Source organism: Mustela putorius, unplaced genomic scaffold (assembly GCF_011764305.1).
Source record: "Mustela putorius furo isolate JIRA1106 unplaced genomic scaffold, ASM1176430v1.1 tig00001012_pilon_pilon_pilon, whole genome shotgun sequence".
NCBI lineage: Eukaryota > Metazoa > Chordata > Mammalia > Carnivora > Mustelidae > Mustela > Mustela putorius.
In genome coordinates this window covers 5,763,176-5,783,832 of record NW_025421531.1, presented here as the reverse complement: position 1 = coordinate 5,783,832, position 20,657 = coordinate 5,763,176, and the positions used below count along the sequence as shown (strand labels likewise).

General features: G+C 46.4%; 1 protein-coding gene across 2 annotated transcripts in view; it reads left to right on the top strand.

Annotated features, from left to right (window-relative positions):
• The window catches only part of KCNH1 (potassium voltage-gated channel subfamily H member 1), a 381,772-nt gene that overhangs the window by 275,172 nt on the left and 85,943 nt on the right, over window positions 1-20,657 (top strand). For both annotated transcript variants that reach the window (XM_004775315.3, XM_004775314.3), the window contains exon 10: window positions 15,450-15,646. In XM_004775315.3, the coding sequence (XP_004775372.1) occupies window positions 15,450-15,646 (197 nt within the window). The remainder of the gene's footprint in view (window positions 1-15,449; window positions 15,647-20,657) is intronic.

Here is a 20,657-nt window from a genome sequence, read left to right as displayed (position 1 = left end):
GTATTTAAACCCTGGATCATCTTGTGTCCTTTCTTTCTGTTTTGTTGTTGTTGTTGTAGTTTCCATTCCCTTGGGCGAGGTAGAATCTTTCTGGCCAGACTGCACTGAGGAGTGGAAAGAGCCATGGGCCCGGAGCTGGAGACTTGCCCATAGCCCAGGCTCTGCACAAACTCCCTGCAGAAATGCCCCCACTAACCGATGAAATCTCGGGGTCTCCTGCACTTCTCCTCACCCCATTACACTGTGCCAATTGCATGTTTGCTCCTCTGTCCCTCCTTGTGAGCTGAGATCCTTTGATTTCCTATCTCTAGCTTAGCCCAGCATATGGAAGGCACCAGGGGCTCTTTGCAGAATGGAATTGAATTGAGCTGAAAGGCAAAGAGAGACTGAGCAGTGAAGGGCTGCTAGTTCCAGAATAGGGGGTCTGGACTTTCTCTTGTGGGGATGAGGAGCTCAGAGAACATTTCAAACATGAACGACATGAAGATGTGGGTCCCACAAACGCACAGGCGTGGAGGCTAGCTAGAAGATTCAGATGAGCAACGATGAGAGCCTATGTATGGTGGTGGAAGGGAGATGTGGGGACGAGCGGCAGCCCAGAGATATTAGGGGAGGGAGAAGCTTCTGGCTGGGGTCGGTGAGGGAAGGGAATAGCTTCTGGCAGCTCATGGACAAGCAGGAGGGCCAGAGCAAAGATGAAAGATTTATTCTACTGAATTTGCTGCGTCATTATGGAACAGATCTAAGTGTGGCTCTCAACTAGTGGAAACTCTTCTCAACTTATGGATGAGCCAGAGTCTGCCCAGTGAAGGGAAGCAGTCTTGGGGAAGATTGATAGGCAGGTCGTGGCTCATCACACACTCTGAATTAACTTGTGATCTGCGGTCCTGTCACTATTGAACTAGGACTTACATGTAGATTCTTCTTACATGTACATGTAAAGTTGTAAATGCTTATTTACAGGTGAAATCTTTTTTTTTTTTTTTTAAATGAACAACCCCTTCTCTTGGTTCCTAATTTGGAAGACCCTTTCATCTTTGCTTAGTTAGATTTGTATTCCAGAGGAGGAGGACCTAGCCTAGGATGGTGGCTCTGTGAAGGTGGAGTTAGGATTTGGACATCTGAGGTAGGGCATTCTAGATGGAAAGAATAGTGTGAGCTGAGGCCTGGCAAGGGAGAGTGTGTTGTGTAAGCCCAGGACCAGTACTTGAGTTAGAGTTGAGAGCCCCAAGGGGCAACAGTGGAGCCTGGGGCCAGAGAGGCAGCTCAGAGCTCATTTCTAAATGTCAGCATGAGGAACTAGGCTGTGGGGAAATCACTGAAGATGATGGGTAAAGTGACACCATTAGAGCTGTGCTTTGTAAAAATTAATGAACTAGACACAGAACAGGGAGGGAGGGCAGTCAGTGACTCTGGCATGTAGTAGAGATGAGAGATGGTAAGGTACGGGCAGTAGAAATGGAGATAGAAATAGGGTTGCCAGGTCAGATATAGCACAGCCAGTTAAACTTGGATCTCATATTAATAGGTAATTTTTGACTGAAGTATTTCCCAAAGATGGAATGGGATATACTTACGCTAAAAATAAAAAAGTATACATTTATCTAAACAGGGTGTCTTTATTTTTTCTTTCTTTTTTTTTTTGCTAAATTTGGCAACCTTTGATGGGAGGGATGTGTTGATGAGACATTCTGGAAGGAGAGTCTGAACGACTGTACGGAATAGGATATGGAGAGGAGCCAGAAGGAGTTGAGGGAGGTGATTCTGACATCCCAGTGAGTGGGGAGATGGAGGCACTGGAACAGACAACGCTGAGTCAGGAGGAAGACATAGTGAGAGAGGAAGGTGATGAGCTTGGCTTTGACTTGTTGCATTTAAAGACCAGTGGGGTATCTAAGTGGAAAGCTCAGAAAAGTGGGTCTGGAACCGGGGAAAGAAGGTAGGGCTCAAGACAGAGATTTAGGATTCAGAGGAAGGACTAGGAAATAGGCAAAACAAACCAACAAACAAGACTGGTGCAGAGAGAATACAGGTATCACATTCATTTTACAAAGTGACCAAGTATTTCAGAGCATTTTTTTAAAAAAGGGAGTCTAGGGTGTCTGAAGATACTAGTTAAGCGTCTGCCTTTGGCTCGGGTCATGATCCCAGAGTCCTGGAATTCAGCTCTGCATGGGGCTCCCAGCTCAGTGGGAAGCCTGCTTCTTTCTCTCCCATCACCTCTGTGTGTGTTTCCTCTCTCATTGTGTCTCTCTCTGTCAAATAAATAAATAAAATCTTTAAAAAGAAAAAGAAATGGGAGTCTACCCATTCAGAATGCTCATGAGGAATTTTATTTCATTTTATTTTTTTAAAAGTTTATTTATTTATTTGACAGAGAGAAATCTGTCAAATTTATTTATTTGACAGAGAGGCAGGCAGAGAGAGAGAGAGAGAGAAGCAGGCTCCCTGCCGAGCAGAGAGCCTGATGTGGGACTCGATCCCAGGACCCTGAGATCATGACCCGAGCCGAAGGCAGCGGCTTAACCCACTGAGCCACCCAGGCGCCCCGCTCATGAGGAATTTTAAATGGGATTAGAAACTCTTATGATAAGTAAGAAAATATAATTTTTAAATGCAGTATGATCTCGGTTATGGGGAAGAACACATCTGTAGATAAAAACCCACAAACATCTCTACCCACATGTCATAGTTGATGTTTTTAGTCTGTGAGCCTATAGGTTATTTTTGTTTCCCTTTGTCATATATATATTTATCTTTCAAGTCTTCTTTAAAAGAGCATATGCTCTTTTCAAAATGAGGGATTTTTTTTTTTTAATTTAAAATGGAACTTGAGAAAGTCAGCATTGTTTCATATATTCTTTTGGTTCTTAGGTTATCATTTAAAAGAATAACATTTTTTTCAGAAAGCAGTCTCAACCGCATTTCTTTTGTTATTTACCAGTCCAGTCAGAAAAAAAAAAAGACATTACTTAGTGGATAGTACCCAACCCTTCCCTGAAACGCTTCTAGAAAAAGGAGATGGCTAGGTGGTGAGGACAGAGTGGCTATCTACCCAGAATTTTGAAAAGATCAACAACTTTATGTAAAACCCTCATTATTTTGGAGATGGAGGAGCTAAATCCTTCACGGAGCTGCTTCCCACGATGCCTGTGAGCTGGAGGGGCGGAGGGAGAGGTCCCCCACTTCCTGTGCTACCATCTTCTGGACTGCCCCTGCCCCCCACTGCCCTGGGGACCTGGCGTAGCTGCTGGTAGAATATGGCCGCAGGGCACCATATAACAATGTCACTTGCTCGTGCTCAACCCAAGGGGAAGGGGCTGTGTTTAAGCATCTCAATGCTCCAACCAAGCATTAATCTTCATACAGCTGTTCCATCATCCGAAGCAATTACTTTAAATCCACACTCCCAGGGAGAAGCTAGCCTAGGAATCATCTAGAACTTCCAAAATGCATAACATTGGTGCCTGGTAATGCACAAGGTACTTGACTGAGGCAGGGTAGAGGTAGGGACCAGGTTCTACTTCTTTCATTCTGTTTTTATTTAAGCAATTAAAAAAAAATTGGTTTGTAGTCTCTGAAGACACTGGAAGTTTGCAGAGTCATTAGATCTTTCTAAAGGAAATTCTTACAACTTTAATGCCCAGACAGATGGGAATGGTTACAAAACTATGGTAAATTGAGGCAGCTGTTACGATAATGATATTAAAAAGTGTTATCGGCATGTGAAATGTTGTAAATATAATGTTAAATGGGGTGGGGGGGAGAAGCAGAGTCTATCGCTGTATGTGCTATAACCCCAACTGCATAAAAGGGGACTTGCAAGAAGAAAGATGGGAAATGTACCAAAATGTTCAGAGTTTTCTAGGTGGAGGCCTGTAGAGCCAATATTTTTCCGTTTCTCACTATATTTCAGTCATTTTCTGCAGCGCACACAGTCTTTTATAAACAGGAAGGGAAAAAAATCAACTCAATTTGCAATTCTTATCTGCAGTGATCTTGGAAATTATCACCTGCCTTCAGTGAGAGATTTGTGATCTGTTTACTTAGCAGAGACACATTGGGCTAATTTAATTTTACCTAATTGCAGTCGCAAAGAATAGAAGAAGAGCGTCATGATGTTTCCAAGCCATTGCTGTAATGTAACCATTACCGAGTGAGTCTGCGTTCACAGAGAGAGGCCAGTGCTGTTTGCTCCTGCTCAGTGTAGTCTCCACAAGGAAGCCTGGTGACCCACCTTTGGCTGAAATTTTTATTCCTTAAAGGAGAGCACTTGTATGATAGGGTGATTTCTTATCTTTACATCTTCTTTTTAAATTCATCTATAAATTTTCAGCTTATCATTAGCTAGATAGGCGTGAATTATGGGACCGTTTCTGAACAGGTCAGCAAATTCCTTCTTGGGCCAAGCTGACAAGGTAGCTACCTGAGGACACCCAGGTTCTTTGCACTGGGACTGGGGCCCAATCCTCTCCTCAAAGGTGCCATCCTGAGACATTCTAAGACTTTCATATCCTGGCTCACCTTACAGTGTTCCACTCAGTCCCATCTTTTCCTTGATATATTGATTTATTCACTCCATAAACATGCGAGGTGTAGTCTGGGGATTGAAGATACATCGGCAAATCAGACAGACACACCTGGGATAGAGCTAATAGCCTCATCCGGGAGACAGATAAACAAACACACAGTTTTATAGCATAGTATGCCAAGGGCAATAGGAGTAAGAACAAGATGCTAAGGAAGCTTATAAGACAGACATCTAATCCATCCTGGCCAAGAGAAATCAAGGAAGGCTTCCTGTCAGAGGTGGTACCTGAGCTGAGAATTGCATGATGAACTGAACTCCACTGGAAGCAGCAGTGGTAGTGGGGTTTGAAATGGGGGATTAAAGAGAAAGTATTCTAAGCAGAGGGGACAGCATTTTCAAAGACTTTTTTTTTTTATTTTTAAAGATTTATATATTTACTTGAGGGAGAGAGAGAGCATGGCTAGGCATGGGGGGTGGGGACAGAGAGAGAAGGAGAGAGAGAAAGAAAGAAAATCTCAAACAGATTCCCCACTGAGTGCAGAGCCCGACTCAGAGCTTTATCTCATGACCCTGAGATTATGACCTGAGCATAAATCACTTAACCAACTGCCACTCAGGTGCCCTGAGTATTTTAAAAGACTTTAAAGCAGAAGAGTGATATTTGTGTTTAGAGAGGTCATCTTGGATGCTGTAAAGAGAATGGATAGCAGGCAAGAAGACCAGAGAGGAGGATATTGAGAGATGGTGTGGCTTGAATTGATTTGATATCAGTGGAAATAGAGAAGAGTAGACAAGTTTATGAGATCCTTGAAGGATAAAGTGATTATAGCTTGGTCTTTTGTTGGATATGGAGATGAGCAAAGGGGAGGGATCAGGAATAACTTGGACAACTTTCACCAGGACAGGGAACTCTGGTGGGTGGGCAGGCTGACCTGGGGGTGAGACCAGTTCCATTCTGGGATTTGTGGGTTTGAGCCAAGTGAAAATGTCCAGTGTGAGGTTCTAGACTCAGAAGAGAGACCTAGGCTAAAGGCATAAACATGTGGACCATCAGGAACCAGGTGGCAGCTGAAGCGAGGCGAGAGGCTGAGAAAAACCCAGAGAGAAGGAAGGGCAAGAAGCAGTAAGGTCTAGAGCAGAGCCCTGAGGAATGCCTCTATAGGGGACAGGTGGAGAAGCCAGTGATGGACTGTCAGCAGGGGGGAGTGGGCTATCACAGAAGACAGGGAATGAGGGAAGGAACACGCCAGTATTTTATGGCGCACTGAGACATGATGCTGCCAGTTAAATGGTGATATATGGTTGACTGTAAGACACATTCTGATTTCAGAGATAAAAAAATGCTCGACAACTTAAGTATATATTAGAATCAGAGAGCTAGAATAAGTTGAGGACTAAAATATACCTTTTAGATTGATTAGGAACAGAGCTATGATTGACTGTGGTGAGAGTAGTGTTAGCAGGGGCTGGGGGATAGAAGCAAGATTAGAGTAACTTCAGAAATGGGGGAAGGTGGCCATTAGTTTCAGGGTGCTTGATAAATTGCAAAGATCTTTCAGAGTTCTGAACTAAGAGAGAAATAAGTAAGAGAGATACCTGTCAAAATATCACCTCTTTTTTCTGATTAAGCTAATATTGAAGAATATGCTTTGTATCTGTATCCAAAAGGTCTTCCCCATATGGAACCCCGGAATTAGCCTACCCCGGTGAGGGTCTGCCTCGCAGATCGTACGACATGGAGGCATGGAAAGAACACGCTTCCTGCAGGCATGGAAAGAACACGCTTCCTGCAGGCAGGCAGATTCTGAAGAGAGCAAGGGGCTGGCCTACTAAGCATGTGCAGGTTCTTCTTCCAAACTCCTCACACAGATGAGGGCCACTGAGAGGCCAAGAGGGTGGTGCGACTGGGATTGCCTTTACAGAAGACGAATATTGGGGAATGGGGGTAAATCACCCCTTAACCCTAAGAGTGTAGAGATGCTGTAAATACTATTACCCAGACATTGAGTCGTAAAAGAAAGGAGAACAGCCCAGACCAGTAACCTCATTTCCAACCATGCCCCTTTACCCCTCTCGCTGTTCAGAAAAATTACCCATCTCTTCCATGTGTCTCGGGTCTCTTGCCTAGCCGTAGAAGCCCTACTCCATTCTTAGTTTTCACTATGAATTCCCCATAGCCCTGCCCAAGACAACCTCTGATGTATGTTGTTATTATGTTTTTGTTTTATACTTTGCCATTACACACCTTTGGTTTGTCTTTCACCATGTAAGCCTCTTGAATGTAGAGACCTTGTCTTTTCCGCGTTCTGTGCCCTGTCACCTCTGGAACGCTGCCTGGTCCATGACAGGTGGGGCCAAATTGTTGAACTGGAATGAACTGGGTGCCAAGAGATGGTGAGATGTAACCCCATCTTTGGGAACCCCCAGTCTCATAGCTGTCCAGGAGAGAGAGGCAGGGGCCGTTCCCATCAGAGCCAGTGTGTGACATGACAGTTCCTGGGTTTGATTGACCAGGGATGTGGCAGACGCTCGCCAGTGTCCCATGTCCAGAGGTAGTTTGCTGAAAAGCCTAACAATTGTTCTCCTTTGTACTAACTTCGAAAGAAGACAATTAAAAAAAAAGAAAGAAGACAAGTGTTTCTTAAACATCTCTGAGCTCTCCTACAAAAGCTAAATTAAAGACCAAGCCTCTCTAGAAGGAGATGCCTTTCTCTGAAGTGGGGTGACATGTGTGCCTCTGCCTGGAACCCAGGCCTCCTGAACATCTCCAGGCCCCACTTTCTTTGTTGGCTAAAGAAATCCAATAAAATGTGTTGGCTCAGTACCTAACACCACAGCACACTCAGATAAGACCTGGCACTTAAAGCCGAGGCTTTGTTCCGAGTGGTATATTTTCACAACTTGGACAGGAAAGTGCATCGAGGAGGTCTCCACGCTGTCTGTATTGGATGGGCCTCTCACTGCTCTAAGCTATAGCAGGTGAAGCAGAGGTCACCGACTTCCAGCAGCATTTATTTTCTCAGTAAGAGCAAAAAAAAAAGGGGGGGAGAGGGATGAACTTTGTAGCTTCATTACAAATAAAAGAAGGCAAAATTTACCAGGTGTCAAAATTTCCCTATCTACTCTTTCCTGTGGTCTCAGGTGACCTGAGGGAAGAGCCATAGATGCATGTGGGAGGGTTAAGGATTCCAAATTAAGCTGGAAAGCCTGGACTTCATCATCTTTAGGGTAAGGGACACGGTGGGTATCTATGGCAGTGTCCTTGGCTGGAGTCTGGCCTGGTACCCAGTGCACCCTTGGCAGATCCTGCCCACCCTACCCCTGCCCTGGCCTCCAGTCGCTGGTCTGAGAAGTGGTTGAGTATCACCAAGGTATTTCACTGAAGTCCTTGGATCTTTGGCTCTGAATGTGCTTCCAGAGCTCCATCATGATGTGAGTGCTGGGCCCTTCTGGTGCATGGAAGCCCACGCCTTTCCCCGCAGCAGGGGGAGAAATGTGTGGATGGACCTTGCCTACAGCAGAACCCACTGTACTGCCCCACCAGACTGTGGACTCTGGAATTGGCTAGGATGCAGGTTTAGCTGCTCCACCAGAAACCCAAAGTAAAAGAAGCTAAGACAAGACAGACACATGTTTTTCTCTCCCGCCGCAGCCCAGGTATTAGAGCTGGTGTGTCCATTTCATGGTGTTGGGTGCCCTGCTTGCTTCTTGTCTCTGGCTTCATCCTAACTAGGTTGTCACACTGGCCTCCTGGTCTAAGAGCACTCACATCCTTGTTCCAGCCAGGAGGAAGGGAGGAGGGGAGAAGGGCAGAGCAGGACTCTGGAAGTTGTGCACATTCCTTCTGCAACCCTCACCTTAACCAGAACTTGGACAAAGGGCCACAGCTAGGCGCAACGCGGTGTTTATCCCGGTCATCTTTGTGCCCAGCTACAAGTCATCGTCTCCTTTACTAGAAGAGGAGAGAACCGGTTTTGGAGAACATGAGGATTCCTGGGCCATAGCTCCTTAAGGTCAACCCTGACTCTGATTTATCCTTTTTCCCATCACCTAGCATGGTGCCTGACCAAGGTGAATTGGGCAATCATTTAACCTCTCTGGAGCTCACTTTCCTCTCTTTAAAATGGGCCTGATGATCTCTGTGGAATTCACTTCACAGGGCATGAGGAGAATTCTTCTTTCACTGTGTCTCTGATTTACTGAGCACCTACTGTGTTCCAAGCCCAGGGCTAAGTGCTTTCTTCATATTAATTTCATGTAAGCCCCACCATGGCCCTATGAGGTGGGTGTTAGCATCCACATTTCTTAGCTGGGTCAGTTGAGACTAGGAGGGGTTTAGGAAGAGGCCCAGTGCATTGGTTTATCTCTGTATCTAGTATCCGCTGAGTGTCCATCGTGCACCAGAGCCACTGCTGGGATCTAGGGCTTCTGGGGATGGGGGGTGTTTCTAGAGGACAGCGGACACACGTAATGGGAAGATGCTCTGGCCAAGGGCTCAGGGAGGAGGTTGGAGCGTGTTTGGAAGCCAGAGCAGAAGTTATCTGGACCAAGGAGCAGGGTGGAGGTCCGGGATGGTGCTGGCAAGGCCCTGAGGGGAGCAGAGAGCCAGACTTGAAGGGACTGTAGGAGTTGCAGTGTGGCCAGAGGGCAGAGTGAACAAAAGAGGGGGCAGGGGCCCCCTCGGGCTCCCAGCAGGGGAGTTCAACCTGTCTGGCCCTGAGGCTTGAGTTGAGGGAGTTCGATAAAGTGCTTGGAAAATGTGCCGTGCCGGGGGCGGCACCAGGGAGGGAGGGCGAGACTTGGCAAGTTCTCTTAGTGTCTTTGCCACGTCTCCAAGGACCAAGGAGGGGACCTAGATGTGACATGCCTGGCTTATGTGATGAATCCAGGAGGTCTGAACCTCCCTTGTTCTCATCCTCATCCTCCTGAACTATACTCCGTCTACTCCGAACTTCCCTGGAAATATTTGTCCAGCCCCTATTCTCTGTTGCATAAGCAAAATTATTCCCAGGGCCAGAAGACAGAATGGCCGACCCCCTGAGCCTCTCTCAGTGGTGCCAGGGTCTCTGTGGTCCCATTTTACCACCCTGATGAAGTGAGTGACGAGGCCCCTCTGGTCTTAAAATGGCTTGAGGGCAGAGGACCTCCTGATGCCCCAGAGAGGAGGGAACTAGGTGATATGGTAGGCTGAGGGTACTGACCCACCCTGCACTCTGTGTCCTGGCACCACTCTCAGCAGCCCCAGTGTGGCCCTAACAACATCTCGAATCCAGGTGAGATGGATTTAAGCAGTGACTGAACAAGTTGGTGTCAACGGCTCACTCTGTAGAGTATGGAAGGCACTTAGGTGAGTTTATAGCTGAGTAAGGAGACTGGGTACTTCCGTCAAAGGATTACAAAATATACTGGCAACACTCATCTCTTCAGGTGAGTGAAGGAACTACAATCCAAACATGGGATAATGTAGGTACTTCCTTTCCTCCTCTGCAGAGCCCTATGACATGCCTCAGGGCCTTTGTATCTGCTGTTTCCTCTCCCTGGACTCATCTCTGTGCTGTATATTTTTTTGCTGGTTAATTGGAACTCGTCCCTTGGGTCTCAGCTCGGACATCCTTTCTCCCTGAAAGCCTTCCCTCACCCCTTGACTTGAGCCAGACACCCCTCCTGCCTGGTGTCCTGTCATGTTAGAATTAGGCACTTACCGCTGAAGTGTTATAGTTTGCTGGGTCTCTGTCTCTCACTATATCATGTCTGTCCTTCCCCTGCTATACCTCAGCTCCTAGGACAGTGCCTGCCAAAAGTTGCACGACTGACTGAATGAGATGTTTCTCTTTGGTTCTAGAAATGGTTGGTGACTTTAGAAGCAGATAATAACTTCTACTGCAGCCCCCCGTGAGGGCTCCTTGTACGAGCACACAATAGGGAATAGTGAGGAGAAGCACCTGGAGATTGCAGTTTTGTTCTTACCCCTCTGGCCTGGCAAACTCACTCAGAGCCCGTCTTTGAATAAACAGGGCCTTTTCTAAGGGTTCCAATTGTCAGTTTCAGAGCAGAATTGCTTCCCTGTGACTTTTTAGCATTTGGGTAGGTTGTTTGATCCTCCTGGGGTCCCAGTTCCAGCACCTCTAGAATTCACCCTGATTACCCTTCCCAGCCCCCCACTCCCCCCTTCCATGACCCGTCGAGCCCCCACATGTGGGCATTCCTGCCTCTGCCCATCCTTAAGTTGAATTCTCTATAGGGTCTTCTTCTCCTGTGCTCCTTGCAGAGATCTGCCCTCCCTCTCCCTGCGCCACCTCAGCTCTGTGTCCCACCTCCCACCTCTGCCTTATGAATGTTCTTCAGTCCCACGGCTGTACCCCATGGGGTTGTTTATGTCCACTGCACGGTGGAGGTGTGGGACAGACAGCTGCATTGACGTGGGGCGACAGGGGGAGGAGGATTAATTATCACAGGGATGTTTGCTTGAAGTTTTAATTAGACTGCCTTTCCTTACTTCCCCTCTTCATTCTTTTTTCTTTTCCCCAGCTCAGAACATCCACTTAGAATGTATTTTAGAAACTTGGAACGTTAGGTTTTAACATTCTGCACCCAGCGCCTCAGTGTAATAAATAAATCAATAAGCTGATTGCCTCCAGTAGTTTGATTGCCAAGTGCATTGGAGGAACTTTTGTTTTTCAGTGAGTGATCATTTCATGCTAGGGAACAAGGGATGAATGTGGGTGTAGGGCTTGTCCTGGCCTCGGATTCGTAACCCTGACCTGGGACGTCGTTATTCCCAGAGCTGTGCGTAACTTACAAGCAGCCTGCTCAAAGCTCTGTATCCTTCCCTTTGACAGTTTCCCCAAGTTCCATGTCATAAATATATTTCTCATTTCCGAGAAGAGGCTTAGGTTTGTTTAGAATCTAACAGGCCCCCTGACACCACACTCTTAAATCTCACTAACAGATCATGTATACCAAAAATGCTGCCTTGACAGGAAGAAAGATCATAGGGTATTCCATTTGGGTGGAAAATCAAATCCAAGTTATAAAAACACTTTGATTTCCTGGACCTATAGATTAATCATGATTATCTTACCGTGAAATACTTCATTTAGTAGTAACTAATCTCTATTTATTGTTTGTGTTTAAGCCTTGGATTGGAAAACTTTCTCCAGTGGACTTGTTGTCATTTCTAAAGATGCTTTTATTAATTTCATGATGTGTTACAAACATAATATGGTTGTCCTTTATTTTATGCAATAGTTTGAATTTCTACAGGTAAATCATATGTTAAACATACACGAGGAATTATTATTTTACTTTCTGGGTTCTTTTCTAATTGGAAAAACTACTCCCAAGTTTGTTTGAGAAGTGTAATGCTCATTCATTAGGTTTTATTTAAATGCAGAACAGTTGACCCTTGAAGAATGTGGGGTTAGCGATGCTGACCCCCGTGCATATCTACATATAACTTTTGAACCCCCAAAACTTAACTACTAATAGCCTATTGTTTATAAGAAGCCTTACTGATAACATCAACAGTAAATTAACATGTGTTTTGTATTTTATATGTAATATAGACTATATTCTTACAACAAAGTTAGCTAGAGAAAAGAAGATGTTAATAAAAAAATCGTTAAGAGGGGCATCTGGGTGGCTCAATCAGTTAAGCATCTGCTTTCAGCTCAGGTCACAAATCCAGAGTCCTGGGATTGAGCCTGGCCTTGGGCTCCCTGCTCAGCAGGGAGTCTGCTTCTCCCTCTGCCCCTTACCCGACTTGTGCTCTCTCTCTCTCACTCTGACTCTCTCAAATAAAAAAATAATAATAATAGGGTGCCTGGGTGGTTCAGTGGTTAAGCCTCTGCCTTTAGCTCAGGTCTTGATCTCGGGGTCCTGGGATTGAGCCCCACATCGGGCTCTATGCTGAGTAGGGAGCCTGCTTCCCCGTCCTCCTCTGCCTGCCTCTCTGCCTACTTGTGACCTCTCTCTCTCTCTCTCTCTCTGTGTATCAAATAAATAAATAAATAAATCTTAAAAAGATAATAAAGAGTTTTAAAAAATCATAAGGAAGAGAAAACTCATTTACAAAAAAATCTACATGTAAGTGGACCCGCGCAGCTCAAGCCCGTTCAAGAGTCAGCTAGGATCTTAATGAGAATCAGGCAAGATTACTCATGGTAATCTATGTTCGGTAGCTCTGGCTTTGTCATACTACGTTTCATCAATAGGAGGCTTTAAGATTTGTCAGTTGCCTCATGTTCTCACTGACCGATACTCAAAACTTTCAGGAGAGTCTGCCCCTGTTAGAGCCCCTCGTCGCTCTTTCCTGTCCCATTCTGTCAGAGCAGGAAGTGGAGTGCCCAGCTCAGGGCTGGGATCCTTTTCAATGTTCTGGTGAAGTATTAGCTAACCTATAAGTAATTTCTCATGGGTGTCTCAGTCCAGAGTTCCATGAGCCTGTGTGTTCAGGTGATCTATTTCTGCATAATAAACCTCCCTTAAATTTAATGGTGTAAGAAATTGATGCCTGTGTCTCACCATTCCATGGGGTCTTTAGCTCAGCTGGTTGGTTCTGACTTGGGCTTTCTGCATGCAGGGCTGCACGCCAGCTTTGGCCGGGGCTGTGGGCATGTGAAGGCTTGCCTGGGCTGGCTGGCTGACCAGACGGCTCATTTACATGACAGGCAGAGGCTGGCGGTCAGTGGGAGCTCAGCTGGGCTGTCCCCCAGAGCACTGATATGTGACCTCTGGTGTGGTTTGTCCTTCTCAAAGCATGTTACCTGGATTCTAAGAGGGAGCATCCTACAGTAAGTGTTCCAAGAGACCCAGGCAGAAGCTGCAAGTTTTTTTTATGATCTGGTCTCAAAATCCCTGCCACACGCTAGAGAAGGGACTAAGGCAGAGTCCAGATTCAAGGGGAAGGAGATTGGGCTTTGCCTCCTGATGCCTCTTCACCATCTACCACATTATCACGTAAAAATGAAAGGCATGGGAGGCATTCGAGTTAAGTGTAGGAAGTTATGGAATGCTTCCTGTGTATGAACAAATGGCCAGCCTTCTTGGTTGGAACTCAGTACCAGGGAGCCCACACTGAATGAACCCCACCCCATGGAAGCTGGTAGCACCCCACAGAGAGAAGCATTCCCAGCCAGTGGCCCCAGCCCTCAAGTGACCAACTCAGAGAGCAGATGATTGAAAAACACCTCGGAGGTGAATTTAATTAGTGCAGGTTTAAAGACATTGTTCTCTAAAAGCTCCCCCATGCATGATACTGAGTAGTAAAACTGTCTTCATAAATCAGAACTGTACATCACCTCATAAACACAGAGGAAACTCTGGAGGAATGTGTCTGGTACAGTCCATTTCTTGCTCACACTTGGAGGTGCTTGGAGAAGGCTATGCACGTGGAGTACCCTGTATCCTTAGAATGGAGTCTTTGATGTTTGAGAAAAGATCAACCAAGCGTCCAGGCGCTTGGAAGTCTAATCTCTTCTTGGCCAAAATGACAAAAACGCCCACCCTGTTAATCATACTGAGTCAAGGGGACCTGGCTCCCTGCTGGGGAGTGTGACGGGTCTGGGTGCGTGGGACAGCCGCTCTCCAGAGGGTGACGAGGGTTCCTTTCCACCCTCATAGCATTGTTTGTTGGCCCCTGCATACTCCTCTCTGGCTCCCCGTGGATTCAAATTTGTGTTTATCTGTGCTGAAAATTTAGAGGCACGATAAACAACATTTCAAGCTATTTATAACCAGATGCTGTGCCAGGAATGAATTAGGCTTTGCATTAGACATATGTTAAAATGTTGGACTCGGGGAAATGTAGGGAGAATATGCCTCGATGTGAAAAGCAGATATTTAGAGGAGGCTGATGGAAGTGGGACCCAGAATATGGTTACATGGAATTAGTACTCTGTTGGCTTTTTATTTTTTATTTTTTATTATTTTTTAAAGATTTTATTTATTTATTTGATGGACAGAGATCACAAGGAGGCAGAGAGACAGGCAGAGAGAGAGAGAGGAGGAAGCAGGCTCCCTGCTGAGCAGAGAGCCCGATGTGGGGCTCGATCCCAGGACCCTGGGATCATGACCTGAGCTGAAGGCAGAGGCTTTAACCCACTGAGCCACCCAGGTGCCCCTCTGCTGCCTTTTTAAATACACTCTTGAGGAATGCCAGATATGGAGTGGCTTGGAGATGCCATGTGGAGGGGGCCCATAGTTTTACCCTCCCAGGAAGGCCTTTGGCAGCGGTGAGGAACATGGAGGCAGGTAGAGGGGAAGGGTGAGGAATGAGACACCATACAAGCATAAACCCGAGGGCTGCGGACAGAGTATGGAAGAGAATGAACTCTACCCCTAGTGCCTTTTTCCATGTGAATCATCCTAAACAGAGGAGAACTGTCCTGATGTTCAGCTCCCGAAGGAAAGTCCACACCTTCTCCATAGTGTTCGTCTGTCAGTCTGTCCCATGAATGGAGATCCACAGTCCGCCCTGCTTCCTTCCTTCTCTTTTGCCTGCACTTACTGGCAGAACTATTTGGTGCCAGACATGGTGTGATGTGGAGGGAACTCTCACGTTGGGAGTTCCACAATCAACAAAGACACAGACAAATCACGTGATTATAGATTATGATTGGTGTTTTGGGAAAATGGGGGAGCGATAAAGAATAACAGGGGGTTCCCACTTTGGATAGGATGTCCAGGAGGTAACATGACCCCAAGGTCATTGGCTAAACTTTGACATGTATTATGTAGTATTTTAAAGTTTCTTAAATTGCGTGTTTTTAAGGTTCAAAATAAAACCTGTTTTTGTTTTTTGGTTTTTTCCTTTCCTGAGCCCATGTTGCAGAATGTAAAATGGGAGATGGGGGAGCCAACGGGGATGGCCAGATGCCGTCTGGTTGACACTTTCTTCACCAGAACTTTCTCTCCTTAGGGAAAGGAGACGTGTTTGGAGATGTGTTCTGGAAGGAAGCCACCCTGGCCCAGTCCTGTGCCAACGTTAGGGCCCTGACCTACTGTGACCTGCATGTGATCAAACGAGATGCCTTGCAGAAAGTGCTGGAATTCTACACGGCCTTTTCCCACTCCTTCTCCAGAAACCTCATTCTCACCTACAACTTGAGGAAGAGGGTAAGCTGACAGCTTCAGTTTCTTCTCCACCAAGAGCTGTCTCTGTGCACTTAGCATAACCACACAGGCCAAGAAGAATCCTCTTGCGGTTTCGGAAGGGGAGCAATTGTTTCTGAGCGTGGTTTGCTCTTCAGAGCTTTTGCTATGAGATAAGGGCAAGAGGAATGTTGCTAGATTAAAAGATGGATTTGTTTTGCTCCAGAAGGGATTTGTTTGTGTATCTGTGTGTTTTTTCCCCAGCGATAGCTAGACCTTCTAGCATTTTGAAAAGATGACTTAAAAAAAAATGAGGTCATTAGTCAGTAAAATGGCTAAGGGGGGCTACTTAATTAAAGTAAACTGAATTTTCCCTGGTGACTAGGACTCACTAATTGGTGTGAGGCCATTAGTCAGCTGGTAATAATAATTTTGAAAAGCCATGAAGATGAGTCAGTTGGGTCTAGAAAATCAGAAAGGTATGGAATCTGATTGCCTAGAAAATATCTTGTAGACACCGGCCTATTTAATGGGTTGTGAAATGATGAGTAATTTTAAGAACCAGAGAAGATTTCTTGTCTGAAATTGTTTCCTTCACCCTCAAGTGATCGGGATTGCTCCATCCATCTCTGTGAGGGTTAAAGTATTCATTTGTCTTATACTCTTTAGATTTTTCTTGACTGATTTCTTGCCCATCATCTGTCTCTTCTTGTGAACAAGGTAGCTCTGACCTATAGAAACCATCAGGAAGGATTGTTTTAAGAACCTTTCCAAAAATGACCTCATAGGGGGCACCTGGGTGGCTCAGTGGGTTAAAGCGTCTGCCTTTGGCTCAGGTCATGATCGCAGGGTCCTGGGATCAAGCCCTGCAGTGGGCTCTCTGCTCAGTGGGGAGCCTGCTTCCTCTTCTCTCTCTGCCTGCTTCCTTCTCTCTCTGCCTGCTTCTCTGCCTACTCGTGATCTCCTTCTGACAAATAAATAAATAAAATCTTAAAAAAAAAAAAAAAAGACCTCAGAATCTTTCCTCCAGCACTGTTCTTCTTGTGGTCCTTGTCTCTGTGTATGCTTGTATCATGCTGGTCCATGTATCATGCTGGTGTACCAAGTTGGAGACTCTGGCATTATGGTTGACTTCTCCCCCTCTCCTGTGTCTCAGGTAACTCATTAAATCCTTTTGGTTCCACCTAAGCTCTCAAACCTGGGTCCACACTTTACTTCCATCCTTGGGGCTCAGCCCAAGCTCTTGGGACATGGTGCCTCATTCCTGACCGTCCCTGTGTCCTGCAGCGCACAGTAGGTTCCTGCCTTGTGTCAGTGTTCAATGCAGTGTTCCCTTCTTTGGCCAGTGGTGTGACCTTAAAAATAAATTGGATCATGTCACTTCCTTTGTAAAGACTTTTTGCTCCCACCCTAACTTTAGGATAAGGTCTGTACACTTCAGGATGGTTTCTGTGGCTTTTCACATCCGACGCCATGCCCTGCTCTGCCATCCTGACCACTCTTAGCATGAGAGCTCTGCCCGCTTCTGCCCTGCTCTGCAAGCACGCCACACCCTTTCAGAGCCCTGGGCCTCTGCCTGTGGCTTCCTCAGCCCAGCATTCTTTTTTCTCCTGCTGTGTGTGACAAACGCCTGTTAACCCTTAAGATGGCTGAAATGTTTATTTGTTCAATCATCGAACCCAGTGTGCACCAGCGGAATGAGCCTCAACATACAAAGCTGAACCACACTCAGGTCTCAATCCCCTGCATCCTAAAGTCTAACAGAGATGAGCCCAGGAAGGCTGGATGCAGTGCATGATGCCGAGTACGACGAGTGTGATTTGTAGGAGATACCGCGGGAGCGTGGAGGAGGAGGCTGCTAAAGGGGGAGTTGGGAAGTAAACGTTGTGGCAGGGGCTCGAGACACTTGAGCTGACTCTTACAGGACGGAGTCTGCCTAATAAAGAGAGAGGGCAGCTGTGGCATTTGGAGGGGCAATTTGAGCCAAAGCACAGAAGAAGAAAATAGCCTTTTGTCTTTCAAGTTCCTTGTGCAAGGTTCCAAAAGCCTATCGTTGGGTGCCCCAACAATATGCTCCCACCTATTTTATTTTATTTTAAGAGAGTGAGCAAGCACAAGCAGGGGGAGGGGCAGAGAGAGAGAGAGAATATTAAGTAGGCTCCATGCTTGGTGTGGGGAAGCTGATGCAGGGCTCTATTTCATGATCCTGATATGACCTGAGCCAAAATCAGGAGTCAGAGGCTCAGCCAACTGAGCCACCCAGCTGCCCCTGCTTCCAGTATTTTAAATCCTTTAATTGTATTGTCGTGTGTGAGTCCCTGCTCAGAGACTTAGGAGGGCAAGGCCTCAGTACCTTGATATCCTCAGTGCCTAACCCAGTATTCAGGATTAATGAGCATTTGGGGATGCCAAAGAGAAAGAGATGGGATCTCTGCACCCCAGTTTCCACATTGTCAAATGTGAGGTTGTAGCTGGATCATTTTTATGGGTCTGTGATTTAAAAACTTGTCATTCAAATTCTCGTAGAGTGGGCCGTGGTGGAGAAGTATATATTCACAGTACTTCCTTGTTTATTTGGGAGCCTGGAATGCTTTCTGGTCGTCCTTCTAGCCACGTGGATTCTTCTAAAGTCTATCTTTTTTATTTTTTCCTTCTTTTTATGAAAGCAAGTTGATTATAATCAGCTTTCAGCATTGCTGATAATATAGGTTGAAAAGAAGCGCAGTTCGGGTTATTTGGAGTAGTAATCATTTTGGAATAATTGTGAATCAAATAAATCTGTCTTAAAAAAAAAAAAAAAACAAGGACAACAACAAAAACAACAGTGCCTCAGTGGTCAGATTGTTTTTGTAAGTGCAAAGTGATTGACAGCTCTTGCAGAAGGGGAGCCCCGGGGGTGGCATTTTTGAAGGGCTGGGGTGGAAGAGGCTTGGGTAGGGCCTGTGTGGCCACAAGGTGTAGAGGAGTTATCCAAGTTGTAGAATATATGAAAAGAAACTTGGGAAAGGTCAGAGGTGTCCAAGTAGGCAGTGCCGAATGGTTCTTAAGGTATTTAGACACTCCCTAGATACCATCAGACATGTGGTGGAGGAAACTGAGACACCCAATGGAGAGTCACATCAGTTGACCTTCAAATGTCCTTCCAATGGTAAGTGCCTATGAGTCTGGTATGGAGCCAAGACAATTTTAGGGAGATCCTTTATAGGAAGAGGTAGGCATTGTTTTTCTTGGAAAAAAGAGGCTTGTCATTTTGGCATTGCCATTGTAATCTCTCATTGTGTCCTTCTGAGAATTCATCGTTAACATAGGGCATAGAAGACAGGAACATTACATGCATGAATTATTCTTGTAGCTATTTTTTTTCCTGGCAAAGTAAAGTGTATTCTTGTGGCTGTTTCTGTCTTGGCAAAATCGAGTGTTATTTGCAAAGATTCCTGAGAACAGAGTGCCTTTGACATCTGCTTGGGGAGTTGTGTGGGTCTGGAGAAGTCCTCTATGGCACAGCAGGAACTCGGAGCTGGCGGTGCCCCCATGGCCATCCAGTCTCTCCTCTATTTTCCCACCACCCTCATTTCACAAATAGGACTTTTCAGAGAAAGGTCACAGAGCCGGGTCAGTAACCAAAGATTTAGAGGCACCCCTGACTCACCGCACAGGCCCCCTGCAGGTTCTCCCAGCTCATTGGCCTTCTCTGGTCTCTACATTCTTACCCTCACCACCCCATCCCCAAATCCATGTATGTGACTACAACCCTGCTCCTGGCACTGCTCTTGGGACCCAACTCAGGAAGGGACCTGTCACCTTCCTCGGTTTCCTCCCCAAACACCTGAAGTCCTAGGCAAGGGTGAAAGGGGCAGGACCCGGAAGCCAATCCAGCATTTTCCCTGCTTGTGGACACTGAGCCAGATGAGACCCGGTCTGTGTCCTGCCTCTGCCACTTAGTGCTTCTGCAAGAGTTGTTAATGTTCCCGCATCTTTCAAATGAGGGTGATGAGAAGGTCTACCTTGTACCATAACTGTGAGGCTCAAATAGGGTCTTCCCGGCAAAGCTCTCACACTCAGGGTCTCGAGCACAGTGCGAGCTCCCATCCATTGTGGCTCATCATCATTTCGTTTTATCCACTTGACAGGCTGCTCCACTCTGCTCTTTGTCACCGCGCGCCTTCTGGCAAATGAGGAGGCAGTTCTTCTGCCTTTGCTTATGGAGGGTACTCGCTCTGCAGAACTTTCCGCAGGGCGGATGCTGTCTCATAGCAGAGGAGGTGCTGGTGGCTGGGGGATGCTGGGGGGGGCGGTTCTGGCCCGCCCCTAGAGGGGTCAGCACTCATTCTTCTCACTGGTTTCATTGCAGAGGGAGAAAGTAGGCCATTCTGACATCTTTGTTCAGTCACCAGGGGATCAGGGTTTTGCCAAGAGGAAAGCACAGCATCCTTGTTTCTTCTGAGGGATGTGGCACATGTCCGTGAAAAGCAAGGGTAAGTGGAGCCTTCCTCACCCCAGGCCCTCAGCATTCTAGGGTCCAAGCCTTTCTGGGCATTTTCCTCCAGGCCCTGAGTGGCCTTTGCTCTGCACTCAGAGCCTTGCACAGTGCTGATACTAGCATTATCATCAACTCCCCATATGGGGCGAGCGGCAACCTTCAGCACGAAGGTAGGATATGTTTTAGGTCAGTTTATTCAGTCCTGAGAATGGCCTCATGGCTTTATAGTATCAGTCCCATTTCTCAAAGGAATAAACTAGGACCCTGTGGAGAAGAGAATCACTTCTCCAAGGTCACAGCCAAGAAGTGGCAGGTTCCAAACCCTGCATGTGCCCCCGAGGCTAAGCAGCACTGTGTCCTCCGGTAAAGCCTGACTCTCCGCTTTTACCGTGTTGGTGTTCTTCAGCTTTCGCTTTCTCCTGGTTTATTGACTTTTCAGAGGTGGCACAAATTCTCTCCAAAGTATACTCACTATCTCCCAGCACACTCAGAAACGTATGCAGTAAAAAGGAAGGGAGGGAGGTGGGGAGGGAGGGAGGAAGGAAGGAAGGAACT